Raw genomic sequence first — 17,239 nt, forward strand, 5'->3', positions numbered from 1 at the left:
GAAACCAAGTCATAAATTATGGACCAAACTTTTCTGTTTGTGTTTTCTGCGGTTTAAAAGTTAGTGTTGAATAAAAAAAATCCTAAATTTAACTCAAAACCAAAGTTTTATAATTTAAATTTTAACAACGGCTTATAAACTGTGAGGCAAATGATTGGAAGCTTTTACCTCCCTGTTTTCAATAAGGATTTGGAAAAACCTTTTTAAAAACCACATCTAGAAGAAGGGATATTTAAAAACAATCACAAAAAAGTTCTTAATCGTTAAATCGAACTATATGAGGAGCAGGAGTTATACAAAAATCTAAATTTACTTGTACCATGCCACTTCAGCGTTTGTAAGATTTTTTTTTCTTGAAGAAAATTGTACGAATCGACTTTTCCACTTTCAAATTCACTGTTCAAGCCGCCGTGCAAAATTCGTCAACACCCTTTTTTTTCTCCAAATTTTCTCCGTCTCATTCCCTAAACCCCCACTCCCCCCGGTCGTGGGTGTATAGACCAAGCTCACGTGGCCGCCTCGAGCGTCCAACCGTGGGCCCCACGAGGTCACTCCACTTTTCCCCACCGCCATCCACTCCCACCTCGCGCCTCAACCCCCACCGACAGGTGGGCCCCACCTTAACCCGACCCCACCTGTCATTCGAAGGGGTAACCACACACCTACGTCGCCCTCCACGCTTGGGCCCCACCTGTCAGTCAGTTGGAGCTTTTTATCTCTCTCTCTCTCCTGGGACGCGTGCCCCTCTCTCCCTCCTCCCGCTCCGCGCACGCAACGAATAGAAGCAGAAGCAGAAGCGAAGCGAAGAACACCGCGAAGTGGAAGACGACGAAGCGGGCGGCACCGCACCGCACCGAGGAGGAGGAGGAAGCGCGGCGAAGCTTTCGGTGGGATAGCTGCGTCGCGTCGCCATCGAGGAGCAGCTATGGTGGTGGCGAGCTAGCTCAAGGTACGCACGCGCGGTGGAGGAGGAGGAGGAGGAGGAGGAAGGAGAAGAGGGGAGGAGGAGGAGGAGGAGGCAGTGATGGTCCTGTGCTCCATGCGCAAATCGTTCAAGGACTCGCTCAAGGTGCTCGAGGCTGACATCCAGCATGCCAACACCCTGTGAGTGTGTGCTCTCTGTTTTTTTGTTTTTTTTTCATCGTATTCTGTTCAACTTTCCCCAAATTTTCGTTCTCGCAGTGTTCGCCGTTTGGTTTTCGTTCTAGACTCGTACCGTGCGTGCTGATAGATCCGATGTGCGCGATGATGATGATGAAGAAGTAGGAGACAGTTAGTTAGGAATTCATGCTTTGTGTATGAATGGTGGTTAGTAGTAGCAGTAATCCGGTGGGGGTGAGTTGATGCACACCATTCACAGTGAAAGTGGTTGGATTCGACAGGGCCTCGGATTTCTCGAGGGATTATGACGGGGCTTGCCTCCAGATGCGGATGTCGTACAGCCCCGCCGCGCAGTTCTTCCTCTTCCTGGTGCAGTGGACGGATTGTAGCCTTGCCGGTGCTCTTGGCCTCCTCAGGATTCTCATTTATAAGGTTGCGTGTATGCGTGCGTGGTGCGAGTTCAGAATTCAAGTTTGCATATTGTCAGTGACTTTTTTTTAATCTAACGATTTTTTTGTTCGGCTTCGTTTGTTCATCAGGTTTATGTAGATGGAACGACCACCTTGTCAACTCATGAAAGGAAAGCGAGCATTAGGGAATTCTATGGTAAATGCTCTAAAATGTTGAGCTGAGATTTTCTTTTTCTTTTTCTTGGTTCACAATTGAGAGGTGTTTACTGTCTAAAGTGTTAACATTAGCCTGCATTGTTTTCAGCTGTTATATTTCCCTCACTCATGCAACTCCACAAGGGTATCAGCGATGTCGATGACCGGAGGCAGAAGGCAATCTGTACTGAGAGATACAGAAGAAGAGATGAGGATGAGAGCAAGAGGCATGTTTCTGAGATTGATGTCGAGAGAGAGGAAGAGTGCGGGATTTGCATGGAGATGAATAACAAGGTTGTCTTGCCCAACTGCAGCCATGCTATGTGCATGAAGTGTTACCGTCAATGGTGAGAATCAAATCCTTCCATCCCAAAAATTGTTTGTCATGTTCATCACTAATGGTTAATCGATGCCGTATTGGTCCTTGGTAACAGTCTGAGATGTGTTTAGTTCTTCAATTCAAAGTTAGTTTAGTCAAAACACGAGTAAAACTCTGTCCAGATATAGTGGACCATTTTGGTTCTGAGAGGTTAATAGCAGCACGCTGTTTTACTCTGTATGAATGGCTCTGCACAATAAATAAGATGGTGCTATGCTGCAACCTCATTAATAGATCTGTACCTGATTATTACAGCAAGACATTGCATATTTTTCAGTCATTGCAGCAAGGTTGTCAGCTTTGTGCTTAACTCTTACTGGTCTTTCAGAGATCACTTTTTCTTTGACACTATAATTTAGCTCCTGTGAAATCCCTTCTATGGCATAACCCCACTAAGCAAATGATCCCTTGCAAAGGGAAAAACAGCCTTAAGAACATCAGTTCAGTTTCATAATTTCCCAAACTTATGTCAATACATAGCTCTGCAAAAACTCTGCCACCAAAGCATGTAGTACCGCACGTAAATGACAGTACTAATGTTTATGTATAAAATACCTTACCAGTTACATGAACATAAGGAATTCAAAGGACATACATATCAATTTATATCTTCAGTACATGAACTTAAAAATAGCTTCTCTGCTATATGAATAACTATGTGGTCACTGGTTACGAACTCTCTTAAGATATTGCTGCATTCTTTGAACCATGTGCTATCCTTGTTGCAGGCGCTCAAGATCCCAGTCCTGCCCCTTCTGCCGTGACAGCCTCAAAAGAGTAAATTCTGGTGATCTGTGGATGCTCACAGATGACCGAGATGTCATTGACATGGCAACGATTACTAGAGAGAACCTTAGGCGCCTGTTTATGTACATTGAGAAGCTGCCTCTTGTTGCTCCGGACAACATCTTCTATGCCTATGATTCTCATGTAAAATAACCAGAGCTACTCATAATGACCTACTCATAATTGTTTTCGGAGAGTGACGCATGTCTTATTCATTCATGCAGAGGATGTTCCTTGTCGTAGGATGTGGCTAACCCCAGGAGCAGACTGAACTTTGACAAGAGAACTTGTGAATTCTGACTAGATCCAATGCTGTGGTCAGATGTTGTAAATGCTTGTACAGATTTGTAATTTGCAGTGTAAAAAAATTAGTGAGGAAAAACCTTGTGTTCCACATTGAACTCCTAGTGTGAAATTCCAAGTACATATATGCTCATTACCATGACAGTTTCTTCTCTTTTGCAATTACCAGCATTCCAGCAACCATGAGTCAGCTTGTTACAGGCTCATCACTGTTGGGGAAAGACCATGATGTAGGAGGTGTAGTGCTGAACCTGACACTACTAACAAACATTGGTCGATACGCTTACCAGATAAATTGCTTACGAGGACCAGTTAGCTGCTGAAAAACTGGTTGATGAACAGTTGTACTACATTGCCGTTTGGTAAAGCCACTCTTGTATACAGGCTTCGTAGTACAGATTTCTTAATAGAGAACCCACTCCACCGTGCTGGATTTTATGGGCCAAACGCGGCTGGTGAATGCAGCCGGTGGCAATAAATTCAGTCATACCGTACTGACGTACCCAAATGCCAATCCTATTTTTGAGCATTCAGATTCCAGAGGATTTATGGATCAAGATAGGACATTATCATGGGACATTGGCAGGTTCATCAGCAACAGAAATAACACATTCGTCTCATAAAAAAACAAATCTAGAACATGATGTGATATATCTTAGTATTATGAATTTAGACAGTTCTTCATCTAGATTTGTAGTACCAGAATATGTTATATTCTATCCTAGGTTTGCTTTTTATAAAACGGATGGAGTATATATGGATCAGACAGCTCGACGGACTACAAAACATTCAACTGTGTTTTTGTCAGTGACGGAATCACGCCATCATCTGTTTCTGAAGCACTGTAAAATACAACATTCTTCCCATAACATCAAGGGGCTGTAAGGGTCAGTTGCATGCTACTCAAATAGTTGTGCATGTTTAGGCAATCAAAAGAAGCCATTCAATATTGCTACCTAGAAAAAAAAAAGAAGGGTATCATTTCCTCATGTCGAGCTAAACCTTCAGGCCGAAGCATGGTGATAGCTCCATCCAAAGGTTCATCGTCAGAAAATTTTCATTTGTTAGCCTGAAAGGAAAAGGAAAACATGGAAAGGCATTACTAATGCTTAACAAACTGAGAAGGAATCGAGGAAATGAAGAAATAATTTGTTGGAAAACATATCTCACCTTATCTAAAATCCGCAAACTCCATGAATCACTACTTTGAGGTAAGGTATGTTCAGAATAGTTTATGCCATGTTGGTACTGGTTTCTTAGTAAAGGCAGCCTTGCAGGCACAGAGGGGTCGTCGTCGCTATCATAGTCACTTTCACGGTCAGGTCCAAGAGCCCTAAGTACCATTCCAAGAACGATTGACAACACCTGAAAATAATTGTATAGTATGTTATAGAGGAAATCAGTGTTTCTCCAGTCCAAAGTGTACATGGTGGGCTTTCAGTGAATTCTCATTATGCCAGTAGAGAAGTATAATTCAACTTGCAAGCATATTGGAAGATCTCAACGACACATGCTCATGTGCGCACACAATTCTTTGGTTACAAGTTATAGAAGGAAAAAAAATGAATTGGGTCCTAGTTCAGCAAAGGAGCAGAAAATATCACCTGGGCAGCGACAACCGAGAGGCCTATCCATTCACAAATCTCAAAATTTGATCTTATAAAATCCTTGAATTCTTCAAACTTTCCAGATGGGTCATCAGGGAAATCCTGAAGGGTTGGAAAATACCAAACAATCACCGATCGAATAGAAGAAAATACATGCCATTACAAAGGAATACATACATGCATACCGTAATGTTGGTGAAGCAGTTAAAAACCATAATGTTGTATTGAGAGAGAGAGAGAGAGAGAGAGAGAGAGAGAGAGAGAGAGAGGGGAAAAAACAACAGAAGGAAATGATCCTTACCTCCTCCCAGTTGCTATTCAGAAATACGTCAGTGGTGATTGCTCCTTCCAATATAATAATAATAAACACAAAAATCATGTACTGAATGTCAGGTTAAGGCAAAATAGTCCTTGCATCACCAGGTTGAGTTACATGTAAGGTTGGAGGCTTAAATGGATCAAGAGTTGCCCCGCAAATAAAAGGGAATAGAAGTTTGCACTGTCATTTCAGAAATGATCTGCTCATGTTAAAAAGAAAGATCTGCTCAACCGAAATTTTTTTTTGTGGCATTTCAATTATATAAACCAGTAAAAAAACATAGTTCTGTACTATAGAACATATCCGGTCAACGAACACGCAGGTAACTTCACTTTATTAACTAAAAACATAAAAGTGTAAAGTTAGGCACCAAAACAACTCCATAAACCAAGCTGCTTGAAGGATACACAAGAGAGACAGTGGCTGTTTGCAGTTTCAGCTGCAATATGACCAGAGCAAGTCAACAAGCACATAAAGACTCCCAGGCCAATAAAAGTGTAGATAAACCTGCACGGTGAGTGAAAGTTTTAGTAAAAGAATTACTAGTTCATATCACAAACTTACAAGGAATGTAAATGTCTAGATGTTTATATGGTAAAGTATGCATCTAGTATACAGAATAGCACCTTTGACATCCTAACGGCAAGAAAGGTATGAATAACAGCCCAAATTAATTGGAGCCCCACTATGGTGCTCTCCATTGGCATTAGAAAGCAATCTGAACCGTTAATCTCATTTGATCGAAGGGTTTAGATCTATTTATACTACCATCTTAGTTAGCAGTAATAGAAATGTGGAGGGGCATTATTGTAAAAAAAAAGGTGCGGAGAGGTATAATCGTCATCGGTCCTGCTTGTTTCTGCATCAGATTATAACTTAAAACAATTTCGAATTTTAAAGCTTGATTTCTAAAGACTAGTTTTAGATAGGTTTTTCAGCTTTCCATTTTAGCAATTACTATGAAACTAGAGCCAGACAAGAAAGTGGCGAAGAAAACCACTAAAATTAGTCCTAAAGTTTAAAATCTAATCTGAAGCTCAGCCAAGCAGGCACCAAGTCTAGGAAAGCGATTGTCCAACCCAAAAATTATTCGTTTATCTCCTTCGCAAGTGCTATCGCCCAACCAGATCCAATCAACTGTCGCATGTCCCTTTTGGTTGGGCCATCCATTGCATTAAGCCATTGCGTCATGCTCCAATATGGCCCTAGCTACATTGCAGCCGCCACCTAAATTTTTGGGGTATGATTCCAAAAACAATACTACTTCATGGTGATCACCTCAACCACCGAAATTCTCTAAATTCTAACATCCACTACTTTTCTTCCGCATCACTGTACCCAAATTTGGAGCAATAGTGGTATGCTGAGCCGAGTATTGTCCATCACCCATCAGAAAAAGGGTAAACTTTAACTTCCACAGGAGAAAAAGAGAGGTGCTTGCTTTTTCCTTTGGGTGGTGGGGGTGGGTTCGGCTAACACGCAATTTCCAAACCTCCCTGTTCTTGCACGGAATCCTCAGATAAACTGTATAGAGAAAACCATTTTCTCCAATGAAACAGTATGGAGTATATGCATTTTGCTTCGACGAATTCGTCTCGAAGTTTCGCGGAAGCAAAGCATATGGGACAGTTAGCAGTTAGCACAGGGTTACACGCCCAGATCAAGAAACCCAAAAGGGGGGAAAAACTGCAATCGATGTAGTGATAAAAAACTAAAGCAGAGATTGAGAAGGCGAGAGAGTAGTAGCAGACGAGATCCGAGTTGGGGAGGAGGAAGGAGATGGGATGAATACCATGGGACCGGGAGGCGGTAGTGGAGGTCGGCGACGTCCCTGTACCATGCGCGGAGCATCCAGAGCGCGTAGAGGATGACGGCCATCCCGGCGAGCCCCAGCACGGAGTTCACCGCCTTGAGCCCCGTCTGCACGCAGCTCCGCACCACCCTCCCCGCCATGGCCGCGCCCCACCCGCGTCTCTCACCACCAACTCCGGCTACTCCTCAGCTCGGTCTGCACCCCCACCCCACCTGTGCAGCTGTTCTCCGCGCAGCCTCGCGTGGGAGCAAAGAATGGGAATGGGAGACCGCTGCTGCTGCTGCTGATGGCGGAGGTTGACGGCGGCGGTGGCGTGGAATATTGGGGAAGAGGAGGGGACGTGTGGAGGTGGGAGGGAAAGAGGAGGCGATGGATGGATGGGTCGCTGGAGAAATGGATGTGGGAATTTTGGGTTGGATTGTTTCGGCACGGATGTGACATGAGTTAATTGCTGCCTGCTTCATTTATTTTGTTTTTATTTTATATATTACTTATTATTGTTTTTCCGTGAAAGATTAAATGATTGTTGCTTCTACTCTATTGTATTTTGTACTACCGTATATACTTGTGGAAATACGGGTTTGCCGTGACGCTGCTGTACCTTGAAAAGAAGTGTACTTGTAGTTTTTTTTCTTAGTCAAACTTGGTTAAGATGATTAACTAAATTTATAGAAAAATTTAGTAATATCAAAAATAACAAATTAGTTTAATAAAATCCAGCATTGGATGTCTGTTTTATGTTAAAAAATGCTACTATATTCATTTATAAACTTAATTAAATTTAAAGAAGTTTGGCTAGAGAAAAAAAATAAACAACTTATAATATGAAACACCTAGACATAGCAAAATGACAAATCTCTCGGCTCTTCGCAAGACGAACAAGAGGACTAAGTAAGTACACCCATAATGAGAAAGCATTAGCGTATGATCAATTGCGTTTCAATAATTACATACTTCAAATTATATTTATTTGATATATTTTAGAGGAAATTCTTATATAGAAAGTTTTCACATAGAAATGTACTATTTAACAATTTAAAAGGCATATCTTAATTATTAAAAATGAAGGGAGCTAATTATTACATAGTACTACGTCATAATGTTTGATGGGGAGTGATATGTTTTGTTATGATGATATACGTAATGATGTGCTATAAATCCTATGAGATGTGGAGACCGGAGAACAAGTTGGGGGAGAAATTACTAGCTACTGTTACGTGGTAATCAAATAAGTCGTGTGTAGAGTGTTTGATTAAGAAAAGTTAGCGCGTAAATTAGGGAAGTAGTACTTGTGTGGTGTGGAGTCACGGCCATGCGGACAATGAGTACGGAGTAGGTTTTAATCCTGGCACCTGTAGTTAGCATATGCACCTGGGTGAATGTGATTTGTGATTTTGCACCTGGGTTAATAATGTTCATTACGCGCTAGCTTGTGTGTAACGCTACGATGATTTATGAAATTGTGTTGAGAAAAAGAAAAACATTATCGTTCATCAACCGACTGATCTCCCCAGTCACATGGAAAATGAATTAGGTTTGGAGTTTTGTGACTATTGGATCGTAGGTTTTTTTATTTGATTTTATTAGGAAATAGTCAGTTCATGTAAAATTTCGTGTAAAAACCATCCTTTCCAAAGTAGAAAAAAGAAAAAAAAAACAAATTCTATATTACTCCTTGTGGTAGCATGTCTAAAAAAAATTACAAAGCAAAATAGGCGTAACTAAAATGATTATCCTGTGATAGAACTAGCTCACCTGAGTTTAAATTCTAAACTTGACATTATTACTTGTATTTGTGGCTAATTATTTTTTCGGTGGTAGACGATATTCGTCAACAACAAGCTTCTGATGACAGTCTAGGATTTGAGAAAGATGTATTTGTAAAACCCAAAGATCGAACTACTCCTATATGCTAAAATCTGGCTGCCAACCCTAGTTTCTTAGTATAATCTTACTATTAATTCTTTAAACAGGGGTAGTGCTTGGTATCGGTATTAATTGCGTGACAGTCGGCAAGTATCAGTTTCATTTTCGTATTGACTTTTGATCTGACCATTTCCAGCTTCAACTTGTCCGCCGGATTTTTTTTTCATTGGTTCGTAGTACTTGGTAGTAGGAAGTAGTACAGGAACACCATTTCAAAATTCCAACTACTACTTGTCTACTTAAACCACACATGAATTTCCTTTTAGCAAAAATTCAAAACCACATGTATTGATGTATAAATTTGGAGTTTGACGTCGCAGCAGACGAGTGCTCGGCGAAAGTCATGTAACGCGCACCTTTGGTTTTGTGTGGCGAGGAAGATTTTAACACGGAAAGCGATTTGACACGTACGTGTACGTCAACATTGGTGATGTCCAGACTCTAGACTTGTAAATTGTCATGTTGGTGCCAGTATACCTGTGAAATGATTTCATTTTTCTAGTACATTTTATTTCTTTCACATGGAAAAAAAATTGGACGGCTAATTGACGGATTGATCCTGGAAAGTACGAGTACGGTACTGAAATTGAAAAAAACGAGCAAATATTATACACGTTCGGGGGTTCTTTTCATCAGATTTTAGTTAGGATAGGAAATTGTAGTTAGGAGTATGTTAAGCACGTTCATGGGTAGTTTTAAAATAAAAGCACATTCATGGGAGCGTGAGCGTGCTGTGTAGTTATGCATGAGTCTTTCGTCTAAACGAAAAAAAACAAGAAAAAAAATATAAATAATTATCCATGCATGGACAACTTTGAAACACAAACTTGCCAATGGGCCAAAATGGGCTAGGGTTGGGTAGCCCAATCCTTTCATTCAAGAGGCCTGTAGCCCAATCTAACATAAAAGGGAATAAGTTCACTTCGTGACCCTCAACTGTGATCGAAATCTAATCCATAACCCTAAACCACAAAACCGGATATTTCGACCCCCAAACTCCTAAAACTGGTGCAATTTAACTCCCTCGGCGGTTTTGGAGGGCGGTTTTGCTGACGTGGCGCCTACGTGACGATATTGACCGAGTCTTCGTTCCACGTGACACTTAGGTGGCATTAGAATTAAAAATATGTGTGGAACCCATTAATCATTCACAGAAAAAGAAATGTGGGCCAACTGACATGTGGGGCCCACATGTTAGTCCTCTTCCTTCTTCCTCCTCCCTCTCTCCCTTCTCTCTCTTTCTCTCCCCTTCTTCCCCAAGAAGCTAAAGCGGCAGCGCCGGGGACCTGCAGCATCCCTCGGCTCGTGCTCCCGCGGTACGACGCCGCGTTGGCCGCGCCCACCGGCAACGTCTGGTTGTAGCAGTCGCCGCCGCCAGATGAATCCATCGATCCAGACAAATCACACACAAACAATCTCACAAACGAATCCATCAATCGTTCACGCCATGTATGACTATGTGTTTGCTAGCTAGCAGCTTATAGGATCTGGATCTTGTCGTCGGTCATCCACTAGCGGTGGGAGTTGAAGACGAGGACGTCGGCGCCCTTCCAGAAGGTGGAGTGCTTGTTCATGGGGGCACTGCGGATGAGGCGGTCGTCGAGGACAGCGGCACCGTCAGAGTTGGACTCGGCGAGCATGGGCGCCCAGTATAACTCGATGGTGGCGTCGTAGTCCTTGGCCCTGAAGATGTTGAGCGAGTCCACCGTCTCGAAGGATCTGGACCCGCCGGCGCCGGGAGCGCCGCGGTGGAGGAGGCAGAGCAGCGAGGCATACAGCCCACAGAGCAGCGAGTCCCGAACTTCCAATCTTGCCGCCGCCGCGTCAGCTTCCACCGCCGCCGCCGCCGCCGCCGCTCGCCGCCGCTCCAGCCCGTGCTCCCCGCGGCCGGCCGAAGGGGAGAGAAGAGAAAGGGAAAGAAAGAGAGAAGGGAGGAAGAGCGGAGGAAGAAGAAGAGAGAGGATGGCATGTGGGCCCCACATGGCAGTGGGTCCCACACTATATATTTTTTGAATGACAAATGGGCCCCACACTTTTTTTTTTATTTCTAGTGCCACTTAAGCGCCACATCAACGCCACATGGAAAGAAGACCGAGTCAATGCTGCTACGTAGGCGCCACGTTAGCAAAACCGCCGAGGGAGTCAAATTGCTCCGGTTTTAAGAGTTTTGGGGTCGAAATATCCGGTTTTGTGGTTTATGGTCGTGGATTAGATTTCGATCACAGTTGAGGGTCACGAAGTGAACTTATCCCACATAAAAGAGCCGACGGCCCAATTCCACTGCAAATTTAAATGGGCCAGGATCCGGATTCTATCCAAGCCCAACTCACACCCACGCTGCTCGGCTCGACACACATCGCCGCCTCGCCGCCTCCCTCCCTCCTCCGGTCGCCGTCGCCGCCGGCGAGCTCTCCTCCTCCTCCTCCGGTACACAGCTCAGCTCTAGAGAAACCTCTTCCCCTGTTCCCCCCTCTCCTCTCGTCGAAGCCTCCTCCGCTATCTCCCCGGTAGGGCTCCCGCCGACGCTCTCTCCTCGTCGCCGGATATTCCCATCCTATCCCCTCCTCGCTCTTGCTCCCTCTACGTGTGTGGCACGGCGGCGCACCGGATCGGCGCTGGGAGCTAACCCCCCACCCCCCGGCGAAGATGCCGCAGGTAATGGTGGTCGCGCGGAACTTCATGGACATGGTGGCCGCGCTGCCGGCCGCCAAGCTCGACATGCTCTACGACTCCGCCTTCATCTGCGAGGCCGTGCTCAGGTGCCCACTCCGCGCCGGCCTTGCCCTTGGCTGCGGCGATGCGTTTCCGTGCTGTATTTCATCGCGAGTGTTTTCGCCACTTCGTTGTGCAGGTCGCTCCCGCCGCTCGCGAAGAAGTACGCGCTGCAGATGCTGTACGTGTCGGCGCCGGTGGCCGCTGCGGCCATGGAGGAGTGGGTGCTCGACGAGTACGCCGCCAAGCACAGGGTCGCCATCGATAGGCTGCTCCAACTGAGGGTATTTGTCGAGGTGCGCGATCGGTAAGGCCTCATCCATCTCCACCAGCGCTGGGTGCTTCAAGTGCGCCGCAGACTTGCAACTTCCTCTATAGATCAGAAGTCGATGAACCAACTGTATAATTTCAATCCAGAATGTCAGATTTCTGGTGCTAATTTTGCCTTAGTGGTTTGCCAGCGCTGTCTTTGGCATGCCGGGGGGCCTGATATGTTATCATATATGTCAACTTACTGAAATTTTGGTGTAACTGTTTGGCCCTAAGGATGCTATGCAACTAGTAATGCTTTTATTTATTGTAAAAAGGAAACAGCAATATATTTGGCATGCCACATTTGGTCTGCAAAGTGCAAACTCTTAAGGTGAAATATGCAACAGCATTAAGAATTATGAATCAATGTTGGCATGAGAAGAAACCATCATGATGATTATACCCTTGGACGTGAACAAGTTTTATTCAGCTCTAGTTGGGGTAGTCGATTATTTTTAGCTAATTATACTGCTGGAACATCAATTTCATGTGTACTTTGTCACATGTTCTGTTTCTTGCATGTGCAGAGGCATAGCTAATATGAATCTTATAGCTTACTCAGTTTATGAATTACTTTAATTTTACTACATAGTAGACTATGTTTTTCTACAGAAGAAAGGAGGTGAGCTACAAGATGAACCAGAAGTTCCAGGGCAACATGCAAAAGTATTTGGTTGATGGGTAAGTTTTAGTAACTACTGAGCTACTTTTACTGAAAGCCACATACTTTTCTCATATTTTGAGCTAATTGCCTTTTCCCCGTCGAAACTTTATGATAGTGTAAGCATGTGCTTTATTTCCTTATATATATTATGTACAACTCTTAATATTGTAGAGTAATCCTTACTATATACTCCGGCATACGTTGCATGTATAGAAAAATTTCTCCTGCACACATTACATGTAGAAAATGAAAAAGCCACAATGTGGTAGCAATAGGGTGGAAATAGTTCACAAATTTACCGATGATTGCACTGAAGAACAGTAAAATCAAATTGACTAATTTGTATAAAAATAAATTACTGTATGTTACATGTTTCATGTTATTCAGTTATTTTTCCTGTGTGGGCAGCCTGAGCTAATAATTAAAGCTTTATTGCCATGTATTTTGTTCTGCGTGTTGTAGCATATCAAACTAGTTGACGACATTACAGTTTTATTTTTCTGCAGTGGAAGTTTACCAAGGGAACCTATACCATCGAGTGTCACTGCAAGGTTGCCTACATTGGCAGAATTAGAGTCTTTTGCTCTTGAGCAGTGGGAGGTCAGGATGACAAAAGCTTATGTTTGCATGTATATTTTATTTTAGGGAAACACTTTCTATCTTTTTTTGCTCATCAGATCGTACTGTTTGAATGCTACCAATGTTCACTCCCCTAGTAAAGGAACTCATTCTTTTCTCTATGGGAAAATAGTGCTTCTTGCTGCAATTGATCAACTCATCTCAAGTCGAGAGAGGGACAAGTTTCAGCTCATCCATGATGAGAACTTTTCAGCGAGGTCTTCTGAGTTCAAGGTCCATCTTATTTCCTCCCTTGCTTTTGGCAGTGAGTTATGCATAAAATACGGACAATCAAATTTTGTAACAACAACAAAGAATATGCAGATTGCTGTAGCTCTTTCTTTTGTTAGTACAATTAGATGATAAATCCAATGGCTGTAGCTACATAGATATACACTAAGAAGAACTAGCAACTACTATACCCAAGATGGTGTGGGCTGACAGCAGATGGTCATTGGTTAATTGGTTTGGTTTATCTGTGTTCAGTTTACCTGTAAGTGAAATGGGGCTGATTGGTCTCTTAGTAATCCTAATAATCCATCTTTTAGCAGGTTGCTTTTTTTATTTGGATAGTTCAGATTTGCACCACATTTCTGGAATTTTAAAAGCTACTAGAGTTTTTTTGCCCTGCTATATATTCTCTAGCTTTATTGTATATGCTTTCCTCATTGCATATTCAAACAACAACTGAACGATAGAGTTCCTGATCTGATATATTCTGCAGAGATGGTGAAGCTCCAAGATTAACTGAGAACGGGTTCCAGTTTCTGGTGTGTCATTGGCTATCAGTTGATCCAATTATCTAACAGACTGCAGACTTCTATATTTGTTTCTCACTCTTTTCTATTTAACCAGCTGATGGAGACAAATGCTCAACTTTGGTACATCATGAGAGAATACATCTCATCAGCAGAGGTATCGGTTGCTTGCTCTTTCTAGAGCTTTTGATGTTACATTGTTGATTTATTTGTTGTATTTCCTTTGTGCTGATTGTTTTATTACTGTTGAATAGGAACGTGGTGTGGACCCCACGGAGTTGATATCATTTCTATTGGAACTTAGTTTTCATACATTAGGAGAGGTAAGTTAACCACTTTTAAAAGACTGTGGTGATGCTTCTTTTTTTTTCAAAAATCGTTTTAAAAAGTGACCAGCTCCAGTTTTTCTTTTACAGAAATTAAAATATAATTTCCCTCAATAATAGTAGGTTATATTGATATAAGAAATAAACACGGCCACATTTTACGCAGATTATAGTTTATGAGAGGATTGGGTAAATTGTAGTGGTATATGAAACGGAGCATCTCAAAGATTTTCTATTGGTTTCTGATCTATCTAACAGAATAGGGACATCAATCTAACATGCCTGCTTAATAATGCTTACTAGTTCAGACAGTACCAGAGATTTAGTGCTTAAAAAGAGGTTATCAGTCTGTAGATTAATGTTATTAACTAAGCATTATCTTTCATCTGTTGTGGAGTCCAAGCTTTGTGGCCTGGTTCATCTGTTGCAAATTCGCTTCAACATGCTGTTTAACTTATTCATGCTTCAGGCTTATAGCTTGAATACTCTGACCGATGTCCAAAGAAATGCTATTAGGGATCTGGCGGAGTTGGGACTGGTCAAACTTCAGCAGGTAAAACTTTGATTTAGTCTTTTCCCTAGTCAACTTGATGAATACAAATGTCAAGAGTTAAGCCATGGCAGGGTCGAAAGGACAGCTGGTTCATACCTACAAAACTGGCTACAAATCTCTCAGCAAGCTTGTCAGATTCATCGTCTAACAAAGAGGTTTCAGAACATTTTATATCCTTGCTATTACAGTTATTCATGACGTCCAAATCTTTCATAACCTCAATCTACTCGTCACCTAAGCAACAACAAATGAAGATGAAAATACTTTCTGTTAATAATTACATTGTATGATGTTGGTGCTGTAGGGTTTTGTAGTTGTGGAGACAAATTTCCGGATGTATGCGTACTCAACTTCCAGATTACATTGTGAAATTCTGCGCCTTTTTTCAAGGTACGTGTGGTGCTAGATGATTGGCATAACTTAGCTCAACTATGTACTGGTTTTTTAACTACTGAATTACTGATCCATAGCTTCTGTTGCATCCTTGAACGACTTTCCTCTATTTATTATTAACATTTTGCCATATGTTTGGCATGCAAAAGAGCGACGGCAGGGAGCTAAGGGCTCTATACCCTTCATCACATTTTCTTTAGTTAACCAGCGTAACTCTGCCAATTGTCATGCGAGTATATGCCATAATCTTGATTTTTGGCTATGCTCTAGTAGAATGGTGATTGGTCACTGCTGTTTCAGTGACTGATACCGTTTATCTTGGTTGAGTAGATGCCTTCATCTTGACTGAATTGACTCAGGAATGCCAACTGTTTCACTGGAATCCAGTACTAAATCAAGGTAGTAGGAAACACAATACAGTGAAGATGACTGTATTAATAACTGTGTTGTAAGTAATATTGCTTATTAATTTTACAGGACACTTGCTTAAGGTTTTATTAAAATGACAGTAATAGTGGCGACTGTAGATTTTACCTTATATTACTGTCATCCTCCATTCTTCATTGAATGTTCAATAAGGATATTTTTGCAGAGTGGAGTATCAACTTCCAAACCTAATTGTGGGATCTATTACAAAAGAAAGTCTTTATGGTGCTTTTGAGAATGGGATTACCGCTGAACAGGTATCACTTGGAGTATGAATTTCTGCATGATCCATTATATAGATACTCAGAGTCATTCTTGTTTTGTGTTGTTTTTCAGATAATTTCATTCCTTCAGCAGAATGCTCATCCTCGTGTTGCTGACAAGATACCTGCAGTCCCAGAGAACGTTACAGATCAGGTACAACTGAACAAGGCAATGTTTTCATCCATGGCCAACCGTATTTGCCAAAGTAATTGAATTGGTAATTCCTCCATGCAGATTAGGTTGTGGGAAACGGATCGTAACAGGGTTGATATGACCCTATCGCATTTATATGAAGATTTTCCAAGCAAGGTAAAGCCCAGCATATTTAACTTGGAAATAGTACTGGGACAATATTGAGTTGCTTATACCATGTTGGTGTGTGCTTTTCATATTAGTGTAAACGCTAACATATTTATTCTACTGTTGCTTGTGCAGGATATGTTTGATCAATGCTGTGATTATGCAAGAGATCATGGGTGCTTGCTGTGGGAGGATGCGAAGAAGATGAGATTAATTGTACGAGTGGAGTTCCATTCAGAAATGCGTGAGTTCCTCCGGAGGCTAAGATAAATCAACTATAGTTTGCATAATTTATTCAATCTATGTACTCCTATATTCCTGCACAGTAAGAACTTTATCAATGACTGTTGTGCACCAATTTGGCCCATTGTCACACATGAATATATCCACTGGCTGCATCATGTTAAGGAGTTGGAACTCGCTGAACTTTTGAGTTAACTGCTGTTACCCTGTTTATTATTACGGAGTGCTCCATCCGTCCAGTCCAAATTAGTTGTTTTAGGATAGATCACATTTTATTCTAGATATTTTTCTTTACTTATTCTAGATGATTACTCCGTGCAAGAGAGGAGCGATTAGAGGGAGAGACGAGCGATCAGAGAGGAGGGGGAGGGTGTGTGTCAGGTGTCAGGTTTTCACCTGTGTCAATCCGTGTGAGAGAGGAGACGGGTTATCATTAACTAGGAGGAATCATTTCTTGTTACAAGGTGTCAGAGAGAGAGAGAGAGAGAGAGAGAGAGCTAGAGAGAGATAACTAGGAGGAATCATTTCTTGTTACAAGAGGTGTCAGAGAGAGAGAGGAGACGGCTAAACCACGCAAGTAACCAGCTCGAGTATATAAACGCGGGTTACATAAGGAGTCTCACGCCTCTCACCCCACCCCACCCACTCCTCCGACGAGAGTAGACGAGCAGAGCAAAAGCCGGCCGCCGGGCATGGGGAAGAAGAAGAAGAACAAGAACAAGAAGAACAAGAAGTCGTCGGCTCCTCAGGCGCGCGGCCGCGGCAGCAACTCCGACCGCCGCTCCTTCACGCGCGGAATGCTGCAGTCCATCAACAACATGACGGTCATGC

At 42.5% G+C, this 17,239-nt stretch overlaps 3 protein-coding genes across 4 annotated transcripts; 2 read left to right on the top strand and 1 right to left on the bottom strand.

Moving 5' to 3' along the window:
* The first annotated feature begins 740 nt into the window (after nt 1-740).
* On the top strand, nt 741-3,318 carry LOC4337424 (E3 ubiquitin-protein ligase AIRP2-like). The gene is made up of 6 exons (XM_026024772.2): nt 741-1,104; nt 1,383-1,533; nt 1,641-1,707; nt 1,816-2,053; nt 2,814-3,015; nt 3,096-3,318. The coding sequence occupies exons 1-6, from the start codon at nt 1,025-1,027 to the stop codon at nt 3,123-3,125; spliced, it is 768 nt and encodes a 255-aa protein (XP_025880557.2). The 5' UTR covers nt 741-1,024; the 3' UTR covers nt 3,126-3,318.
* A 632-nt stretch (nt 3,319-3,950) lies between these two features.
* Nucleotides 3,951-7,328, bottom strand: LOC4337425 (tetraspanin-19). Its single transcript, XM_015780889.3, has 6 exons — nt 6,893-7,328; nt 5,508-5,607; nt 5,083-5,163; nt 4,779-4,883; nt 4,345-4,539; nt 3,951-4,243 (listed from the first exon to the last, which is right to left on the bottom strand). Exons 1-6 carry the CDS (start codon nt 7,051-7,053, stop codon nt 4,232-4,234), a joined length of 654 nt encoding a protein of 217 aa, XP_015636375.1. The 5' UTR covers nt 7,054-7,328; the 3' UTR covers nt 3,951-4,231.
* Nucleotides 7,329-11,156: 3,828 nt separating this feature from the next.
* LOC4337426 (general transcription and DNA repair factor IIH subunit TFB2) lies at nt 11,157-16,603 on the top strand. 2 transcript variants are annotated; one of them, XM_015778262.3, is made up of 15 exons: nt 11,157-11,598; nt 11,691-11,858; nt 12,476-12,544; nt 13,034-13,127; nt 13,279-13,379; nt 13,870-13,915; nt 14,001-14,060; nt 14,158-14,226; nt 14,699-14,782; nt 14,854-14,937; nt 15,087-15,172; nt 15,768-15,858; nt 15,938-16,018; nt 16,100-16,174; nt 16,301-16,603. In XM_015778262.3, the coding sequence occupies exons 1-15, from the start codon at nt 11,486-11,488 to the stop codon at nt 16,433-16,435; spliced, it is 1,356 nt and encodes a 451-aa protein (XP_015633748.1). In that variant the 5' UTR covers nt 11,157-11,485; the 3' UTR covers nt 16,436-16,603. The 2 variants fall into 2 exon arrangements, with proteins under 2 accessions (XP_015633748.1, XP_025880940.1); XM_026025155.2 differs by lacking the exon at nt 11,157-11,598 and having other exon boundaries at nt 11,717-11,858; nt 12,459-12,544.
* The last annotated feature ends 636 nt before the right edge of the window (nt 16,604-17,239 follow it).

Source organism: Oryza sativa, chromosome 4 (assembly GCF_034140825.1).
Source record: "Oryza sativa Japonica Group chromosome 4, ASM3414082v1".
In the NCBI taxonomy this organism is placed as follows: Eukaryota; Viridiplantae; Streptophyta; class Magnoliopsida; order Poales; family Poaceae; genus Oryza; species Oryza sativa.